Source organism: Benincasa hispida, chromosome 1, assembly GCF_027475165.1.
Source record: "Benincasa hispida cultivar pf3 chromosome 1, pf3_genome.v1.1, whole genome shotgun sequence".
Taxonomy (NCBI): Eukaryota; Viridiplantae; Streptophyta; class Magnoliopsida; order Cucurbitales; family Cucurbitaceae; genus Benincasa; species Benincasa hispida.
Window position 1 is genome coordinate 67,088,593 of NC_143478.1, and position 10,441 is coordinate 67,099,033.

General features: G+C 34.9%; 1 protein-coding gene across 1 annotated transcript; it reads right to left on the reverse strand.

Annotated features, from left to right (window-relative positions):
* Positions 1-3,256: 3,256 nt before the first annotated feature.
* Positions 3,257-10,016, reverse strand: GCL1 (GCR2-like 1). The gene is made up of 5 exons (XM_039021737.2): positions 9,561-10,016; positions 9,275-9,462; positions 6,301-6,412; positions 4,587-5,057; positions 3,257-3,867 (listed from the first exon to the last, which is right to left on the reverse strand). The coding sequence occupies exons 1-5, from the start codon at positions 9,699-9,701 to the stop codon at positions 3,526-3,528; spliced, it is 1,254 nt and encodes a 417-aa protein (XP_038877665.1). The 5' UTR covers positions 9,702-10,016; the 3' UTR covers positions 3,257-3,525.
* Between the last annotated feature and the right edge of the window lie 425 nt (positions 10,017-10,441).

Here is a 10,441-nt window from a genome sequence, read left to right on the forward strand (position 1 = left end):
AACTAAAAACTCTACCAACCTACTTGAAGTATGTATTTTTCGACCAGAATGAAACCTTACCAGTCATCATATCCTCTGCATTACCTGAAGAAAAAGAAACCACACTGATCAGTGTTATAAAAAAATATATTAGAGCGATCAGATGGACGTCATAGACATCAAAGGTATTAGCCCAATGTATTGCATGCATCAAATCCGGTTTGAAGAAAACTAGAAGGGCTCAATAGAACCTCAACACAGACTGAACCCTGCGAAGAAAGAGGTTGTCAAAAAAGAAATCATCAAATGGTTAGATGTCGGCATTATCTACCCCATCGCAGATAGCACTTAGGTCAGCCTCGTGCAATGCGTTCTCAAAAAGGGTGGGATGACAGTGGTTCCTAACGTAAACAACGAATTGATCCCTATGAGGACTGTCACGGGTTGGCGGATTTGTATGGATTACAGGAAACTCAATGCGGCGACAAAGAAAAATCATTTCCTCCTATCCTTCATTGATCAAATGCTCAACAGATTAGCAAGGAATGATTATTTTTGCTTCCTTGATGGGTACGCACGCTATAACCAAATTATGATCTCACCTGAAGATCAAGAAAAGACCACGTTCACATATCCATATGGAACATTTGCCTTTTGTCGCATGCCTATTGGATTGTGCAATGCACCCAGTACGTTTCAAAGGTGTATGATGTCGATCTTCTTCGAGTACCTTGAAGACTCGGCTGAAATCTTTATGGATGACTTCTCAGTCTATGGACAAACATATGAAATCTATCTGCAAAACCTGGAGAAAATACTGAAAAGATGTGAAGAAACTAATATGGTGTTGAACTGGGAAAAGTGTCACTTTATGGTCGAGGAAAGAGTTGTTCTAGGGCGCAAGGTTTCAAGGAATGGGTTAGAGGTGGACAAAACAAAGATTGAAGCTATAGAAAAACTTCCACCTTCAACGAATGTGAAAGCTTTGAGGAGTTTCCTAGGGCACGTGGGGTTTAACAGAAGGTTTGTGAATGACTTTTCCAAAATTGCTCGACCTTTGAATACGTTGTTCGAAGCTGATAGACCCTTTGATTTTGATTCACATTGGCTCACTACATTCAAAACACTAAAAGATGTTTTATCTACAGCACCAATTCTGATCGCACCTGATTGGGCGAGGCCATTCGAACTGATGTGCGACGCCAGTGGGTATGCGATGGGGGCAGTCTTGGCACAAAAAGTAAAGACAATTTTACACCCCATCACATATACTAGTAGGACGCTAAACTCCATGCAAGAAAATTACACTACTACCGAGAAGGAACTTTTAGCAGTGATTTTTGCTATTGAAAAATTTAGACCCTATTTGTTGGGGTCAAAAGTGATAGTCCACAAAGACCACTCCGCGATAAGATATTTGATGACAAAAAAAGATGCGAAACCTAGACTAATCCGATGGATTCTCTTACTCCAAGAATTTGATATGGAAATAATCGACCGAAAGGAAACAGAGAACAAAATCGTTGACCATCTATCGCGATTAGAAAATCCAGAAGTGGATCGCATCCAACCAGTGGTGAAGGCCTTATTTCCTGATGAGCAGCTGCTTAAGATTGAAGAACTTTTACCCTGGTATGCGGATATTGTCAACCTCTTGGTCTGCAAACAATTTCCTGAAAACTATACATCCCATCAAAAGAAAAGGCTCATACATGAATGCAAATTTTACTACTGGGACGATCCAAATCTCTACAAAAGGAGACTAGACTAGATATTGAGACTTTGTGTTCCAGAAACTGCTTTCTATCGCATATTGTTTCAATGTCATGAATCACCTTATAGAGGGCATTTTGGCGGACAGTGCACGACAGCAAAAGTTTTGCAATGTGGGTATTACTGACCCATTCTGTTTAAAGACGCACGAGAATATTCCATGAAATGCGATAAGTGCCAACGCATTGGAAGCATTTCAGAAAAAATGCAATGCCAATGAACATCATTATGGAGGTGGAGCTATTTGACGTCTGAGGAATAGATTTCATGGGACCATTTCCATCGTCAAATGGTCATAAATACATTTTATTGGCTGTCGACTATGTATCCAAATGGATTAAAGTTGTTTCATGCGTTGCAAATGATGCGGCAACAATCTCTAAGTTCTTACAGAAAAACATTTTTACTCGTTTTGGCACTCCACGTGCCATAATAAGCGACGAAGGGACCCACTTTGTGAATCGCATTGTTAGTAAACAGTTGATCAAATATAATGTCCACCATAAGTTTGCCACCGCGTATCACCCTCAAACAAATGGGCAAACAGAGGATTCTAACAGAGAAATCAAGTCAATCTTAGAGAAGGTGGTGAACCTATCGCGGAAGGATTGTGCCATGAAACTAGATGATGCCCATTATAACCCGTCTTAGCCCCTGCCCTTTCGCAATCCTCCTCATCACATGACCAAAACCCTTAAGACCTCTCCACTGCAAGCGAGGTCAAACGAAGAGATGAACGCGAGGTTTATGGTGATATTCTTCCTCATCAAGTTGCTCAAGTGGTTTGAGGGTTTGGAAGTTTTCCATTTTCTTCACCATTCCCCAAGAAACGATGGCTCGGATACCAAAATGATAGAACTCGAGTTATATATTTACTCTTTTGGCCAAATTACCAAGGAAGTCGAGACTTCCCCCCCTTTACACGAGCTCACTAAGCATTCACAAAATACAGCCAAGATATCCTTACCTCACCCCCCTCATTTCTTAAAATAATCTAATTTGTAACTAATTGGATTTTCTTTGGGCCCACAAGATCATACAACCTCTAACTAACTTTATTCCCTCTCCCTCACCCATTTACATTTGATTCTCCATTTACATTTGATTCCTTTCCCATATTTTCATTTGATTCTCCTCTCTTATTTTGTTTCCTCTCATACCTCTTAATGATTGGGGGCCTATCACACTATTATGAAATTGACAAATAAAGAAATAAAACCTAAACAATAAACAACACAAAGATTTACATAGTCACAAACATTAGCTCTAGTTCACAAACATTAGCTACACCCACGAGTTAATGGAAAGCAATTTTATAAATAGGGAAATATTAGATAATATAGATTGCAGAAGCACCAAGAATGAGACTTCAGTGCTTAGTCATTTGAAGTGCCAAATAACATATTCAAGGCATTTCAACAAATGCTAAAACCATTTGTTTCACAATCACTACAATATTGACAATTGAGTAAAAGAATCATGCACTTAAAAAGACATTCCAAACTTTGAGGCGAAGAAATCAACAACCCTGGCTTGAATTGTTTTCACACTTGAAAACTCAATTCTACAACTTCAATTGGTGTGTTGCCATAACACATCTTACACATTGTAAAATTGGTTATTAACTTTGTTGCTCTTGGTAAGACATTTTATGCTTAAAACTGTCTAGTCCACCACACCAAAACATTAAAGACATCAGTGACATAATATACACAATTTTATACTCGAAGGGGGATGCTTTTGCTTACCTTACGCGTATGAGTTCAGCTTAAACTAGAATTCATAACCTGGGAATCTTGACTTCTCAGGTTCAAGCAGATCGAACCAAAGGCAAGCAGTTCCAGCAAGCCCATGGAAAAGAGAGTAAAGACGGTCACCTTCAACCTGGTTTCGGGCAGCAACAAGCTTGCTAGCACTATGATACAAGTAGGTTCCAAACGCTCTGGCTCTTTCTTCGTAGACAGTCTCTCCGGTAAGGCGATAAAGGGAAAGGAAGGCGTATGCATTGCCAGTGACACCGTCAGCAAGTCCAACTTCCTTGACCAATCCATTTTTCCATACTACTTCCCCTGCTTCAATTGCAGCATCCCTGAACTCCCTGTCTTCGTGGAAAACCTGAAATTTGAGAAAATCTGAACTTCAGTAACCTCTTTGTGTAGTTCAGGAACATAAATCTTTACAATACAGTTCATGATAGAAAAATAAGGAGCCTAGATTGAAGGTATTAAATTAATCCAACCCTTTCCCAGCGAAGCTGACACGACTAGATTGACCTTAATCATAATGGTCTATGTTTAACAACACACATCAAAACTTGTCAAATATGAAAGCCGAACTTTTTTAGATCCAGTTTGGTAACCATTTCGTTATTGGTCTTTAGTTTTTTAGAAAAAGCTAATAAACACTCTTTCCTTACTTAAGTTTCTTGCTTTGTTATCTACTTTTATCAATATTTTCAAAAATCAAGCCAAATTTAAAAAAAAAAAAAAAAAAACATAGTTTTTGAAAACTTGTCTTTGTTTTTTAAATTTGGCTAGGAATTCAACTCTTGCCCTTAAGAAAGGTGGTAAGAAATTGAGAGAAAATAGATTTGATTTTCAAAAACCAAAAACAAAAAAACAAAATAGTTACCGAATGGGGCCTTAATAGCACAATTTCTTTCTAGTTTTATACAATATTTATATGTATTCCACTGCATAAACAAGACTAAGAAACCTGCCTCACCCACAGAAAGGTACTAATAAACCTCATGCCTAATAGAATAACTATACTGAAGTCGATGGATGAGAATTGAGCCAAATATAAGAAGTTAAACATGAAAAAATGGACCAAACCTGTGAAGCCTTGCAGAGGGTAATGCCCATGCCAGTTGCCCCATGAGACCACTGGACTAATTTGTCCCTTGCGTTCCCTTCACTTGAGGGATAGTTACCGCTGTGTGGAAACCTTTTGCTCATCAAATATCTCAACGTCCCCTTAACATCATCAGCATCCTCTTTTGAAAGTGGGAAATGCAGAAGTACTTGCAAGATACCGGCGAGGCCATTGGCTGCACCATAATATCTTGTCCCATGCCATCTGTACATCAGAGGGCAGTCCGGGTTGTCGGATGCGCCTGCCCTGCCACCCGCTAAAACAGCATCAACTACAGACATGAGAAGATCATGGGGTAACCTCTGCTCTCCAAGATGCTTATTAATGAATAAGGCAGCCCATAAGAACCCAGCTCGCCCATACATGAGATCATATGACATTCCAAAACCTCCTTCTTCAGGTCCAATAGGGAGTGCTTTCTCTTGTGCCGCCTATTACAAAAGGTTATAAAACATTTAGGACACTCATAGCTTTTTCACACACCACAAGAAAAATGCTTGGGGCATTTTTGTTTCCTTTTCCCCTTCTAGTTATAAACATCCATTGAGCTACACACTTCTTTCTTGTATTTCAAAGTTTCACATGAAATAATCAAGAAAATAATTATGTCTTCTTCATCTTTACTATTGATATATTCATATATGCAAACCACCAAAAATGGTAAACAAAGAGAACACTTTATTTCTGAAAAATCATAAACAGTAAATAAGAAACTGAGAATCCACTGGATTGCCATTTCATGTTTAGGCTTTTTAAAATTAATAATAATAATAATAATAATAATAATTGTCAAGCATTTCTTTGTTTTAATCAAATTCTCGGTAGTATCTCAAGATTTTAGCTTTTATCTTTAGAGTTCAAACCCTTTTAGACCCCCTTGTCTGTCTGGAATTTTAATTTGCATTCTCTGATCGGCTCATTTTCTTGTTCAGCCTTCTTAGGTTCTTAAAGTTAAAGTTTAGAGAACTGATCAAGAAATTTGTAACACGTAACTTATGAAGAAACTTTGTCTACAAGCTGGAACCTATTTCCTACCCCAAATTTGTCAACTTGTCAAGAATGATAAATTACTCCTCCACTGATTTGTAATGGTTCAGTACAACAAAGTTAATAGGTGGCACTTGTGAGGTTTTTTAAATGATCTTGTCCAGGGTCAAGACTAAAACCGACCAAACTGAAATAATTCCCCAAACCAAACCAAACCAAAAATTTTCAAGTGTCCAACTAACATTCACCAATTAACGCAATGGCAATATCTAGTGAGATGCGGCTTAATAGTGCTAAATTTTAGGATTTTACTAAGTTCATGTTATGGCTTTAAAATAGCTCAATTGATTCACATTATTACATCTTAGTTTGACCCAACTAATAAGGGAAATAAACATTTCTATATCAATCAAAGAGAGCATAACTCAATTAATGACCACAAAGTCCGTGGTTCGAATCCCCGACCCTATTGTAATTAAAAAAAATATAAACCCATATCAGCCTAAAAATAATTAAAAAAAAAATTAGTCAACCTTGTATAAACGAAAGTTAACTAGAAAAACTAATTGAGACCAAAAAGTTCAAAGGTGAAGTTTAGAAAGTAATGATGCAAATGCAACCAAACCAAAGCCTGATTACCAAAAAATGTAACTTTATGATTTAAACCGGCAAAAGAGGAGAGGAGACCTGGAGAAAAAGATTGAAGAAGAAGTCAAGTTTTTGAGGGTCCCCCATGTAATGAGATACTACGGCGCCAATAGCATAAACTCCTCCTCTACCACACAGAAATGTCAAGTGCCTGTCCAAATCAATGTAACAAAATATTTAATTATTTCACATTAAACTCTTCCAACAACTATATGCTTCACATTCTTTCCAAAAATTAAAAATGCAAAAAAGGATATATTCTTTTATTTATTTAACAAATAAACAAAATATTTAATTGTTTCACATTCTAACTATTAACTATTATTCCAAATTCTCTTTTCTTTTATTTATTTATTTATTTTTGCAAAAAATGTTTCTGATTACCCATCTACACAAATGTGCTGCCAAGACCGTAACATCTCTGTCAGATGTCAGGAAGATAATATCTTCATGGAAAATCATCGCGTGGAAAATAGACTTTTTTTTCCCTTGAGATTTGATGTTGACAATTATTCATATAAAAAAATAGATTAAATTACAAGTTGAATCCCTTAATTCATTAACTTTCAAACGATTTTTAAACTTTCAATTTTGGGTTCCATAGATCTCTAAAATTTTTTAATTTTGTATTTATAGGTCCTTGATCTATTCAACATATTTCTATAAATCAATGTATCTATTAATATAAAATTGAAATGTTAGGACTTTATTATACATAAAATCCAATTGTAAATATAATACACCAATTATCAATTAATTTTTTAAAAATTTGAATATACTAAAGACATATTAGATATAAAAATGAAAGTTTAGAGCAAAAAAATTTAAAGCCTGGAGACTTGTTATACTCAAAATAGAAAGTTTAATGACTAGTTAATATTATCATTTTCATTATTTTGTTAAGAAAATATGATTATAAAAATAAATTCATAAGAATTGCATCAACTTATATAATATCATGTTTTAAAAGAAGATTGCATCTCACTCATTCATCATAGGACAAAATAGATCACCTTTTAACCTAAAAATGGACGTGGATATTTGATAATAAATTTTATTTTGACAAAAAAAAATATAGTTACTTTTTAAACTTTGTAACGGTTTGATTTAAAATTTTATAGATGATTAGAATAAAAGATGTGTGAGAATAGAATACGAATAGGATGTCTCGAAATACTATGTTTGGTTGTGCATGAAAAATATAATCAGATATTGTTAACTAATTAATTAATAATTTATGTAAAAAAATAATTATATTTGTTTAATAAATTTTTATTATAAAAGTAAGTTAAGTAAATATTTTAATAGTTTTTGTAAGAATAGAAATTTATATTAATTTTGTTAAAATAATATTAATTAATTAAACATATTCCAAATAAAATTACATAATAAAATGAAAAGCAAATGGAGAGGAGAAAAAGAGAAAACCTTGTCGTCTACGGGAAATGAGAATTATTCTACTCTCAAACGAAGAGTTAAAAACTATGGAACAAAATTTATATATTAATTTCCATACAAAGAATCCTTCAACCAAACGACATCTACTTTTCCCAAGAGGATTTTACGAGCAGATAATTTAAAATAGAGACGAAATACAATTTCAGTAGCCTCAGTCAAGAGATATTTGAAGTTTGTCTTTTTGTAGAAATTATTTCTGAAAACTACGATATTTGTGGCATCGATTTTTTTGCTTTATTTTATTGTATTATTATTTTAATCACGAAAACCCCTTTACTACCGGCCTTCTGGTCCAGAAGCTTTGTGGAAATATTCAACTTTTGTTTATATTTAATCACAATATTCCATTGCTAATCTTGAGAGAATATCTGAGTTTTTTTGTTATTTTATTTTTTAAAATAATTATTTGGAACATTTTTATTTGTTATTAGTATTTCAAACGGAGAGAATCTAAAGAAAAATTATTTTACTTTATCGCAGAACTTACTGTTAATTGCTTTTTCAGCCAAGCCCCAAAGCCCGACGTGTCATCGCTTAAAATGGAAAAACAAAAAGATAATGCATTGACACGTGGCGCTTTGTGATTGGCCAAGGTGTGCTGACACGTAGCACTTCGTGGTTGGCCAACGTGTATGAAGTGCAAAAACCTACACACTGACTTGCAGCCAAATTCTGCCCTATGGACTATATTTCATTCCAAATGACAAATGAGGGAACATTAATGACGGGCATATAGTATGTATTTGGCAAATGTAAAGTAAAGTTTACCCTTTAAATTCTCCTACCTCTATTTTTCTAAAAAAACAAAACTTTTAAAAGGTTAAAAAAATCATCTTCCCACAAATCATTAACAGCTTTAGTTATAAGGTTTGGGGATCTTTGAATTCCTTTCTCACTTTGTGAGAAGTTAATAAATATGAAATTAACAATTATCTATTTCTCAATTCCTTGATCCAAACATCTTTTTAAGATCATAGAATTTTTCTTTTTTTAATATTCGTGAATGTCCTTACACGTAATTCAATTAATCTCATGTGACAACCCACCTCACTGAAATTCGAAGAATATTAAATCCTATACTGAGGTCAATCCATAATGGTTAGATCATAGAGTATGAAATAAGGAATAGAGTTATGAACTCTCTATAGTTGTATAAGACATAAAATTAATGTTTTTTTTACTAAAAGTTGATAAGACATAAAATTAATGCACCTTTAGTTGTGGATCTGCATTCTTTAGACCAAACAAGGAGTGGAGTGGTTGTTTCGAATTCCATAACAAATAAAATAGAGAATTTGAGCCTCAAACGCTAAAAAATGGACTACTTTTCAAAAAATGGATTTTTCTTCCTTTTTGGTTTCATAATTGTTTTAAAATCAAATTTTAATCCATAAACTTCTATCTTCATCCTCTTCTTTTCTTTTTTTAATCAACTTCACGTTTTAGTTTAATGATTGGAAAAGTGACAATTTAATTAATAGACACAACAACACAACAACAAACCTAAAAATCATATCAATAGATGGAGAAAGGGAAAGTAAGGTCACGTGATCACCTGTGAGAGGCACGTGCTGCAACCGTACATTTGTCGACGATATCAGAGCACAACAACAAGTCCTGGTGGTTCCCGGTGGCCTTGTACGATCTCAGGCAGGTTACCGCCGTCCCAAGGAGGCCGCTGTACACCGTCGGATCAACGCCAATCTCCTCGTTACGTCTCCGGTTCCAAGTAACATCCACAACCTAACAAATTTCAATCACACAGAGCAAAAAAGACAAAAAGTGTTCTAATCTACACCGTTTCCACAAAAGAGAGAAAATGAAATAGAAGGAACCAAAACCTGATTCTTCAAAGAGACGGCTGCAGAGAGAAACGCTTCACGAGGAAGAAGAATACTCTTCTCCGGAATCTCGATTCCTCCTCCTCCTCCTCCTCCTTCTCGGTCGTCCTGCGATGAGGCGAGCTTCAGCACCGACGACATTCTGTGTGAAGGAACCGAAATGAAATCTGGTTTGATGGTGTGAAGGATGAAGAAATTTTGTAGCAGAGAGTCGAGTTTTGAGTGATCGTGTGAGGGAATCAATGGCGGTTGGTGAGAGCGTAATCGGTGGGTCTGGATTGCATCTGTGTAGCACGCGCTTTTATAATTATTATTAATTTTTGTAGAGTACACACACACGCGAATGACGTTGTTTTTTTCCTTTTTCTTTTTCAATGTGCTAATGAACGTGGAAACGAAAACTAGCCGACTCTCTGTTAGGAATTTGATGGTTAATTGAAAAAATGGTACGCACAAAAGCTGAGAAAAAAATGAAATTGGTAGAAATAGGAATAGATATGTCCAATTTTCCTATGGAGATGGGGACCCGTGGGTCCCAACCTGAACGGGACTGAGATTTCTCAATTAGACAGGAAATGAGGGAAAAAAATTTCCTATGAGCTAAACGTGGACGGAGACGGGGAATTCGTCCACATCCCGTTCCTCATCTCTATCCCGATTAGTTTCTACATATTTATTTAGTATACTTATCTAATGTTATGTTATTATTATTATTATATAAATATTACATTTAAATTTCAAATTTGATTATTTATTGGGAAAGATAATGAATTTGTTTTAAATTTAGATTATATATGTGAATAATTTGATTTTTATTTATTTATTTCTTTCTATTATAAGAAATTAATTAGCTTTTTGAGGCAAAATTTTTTTGAGTAATT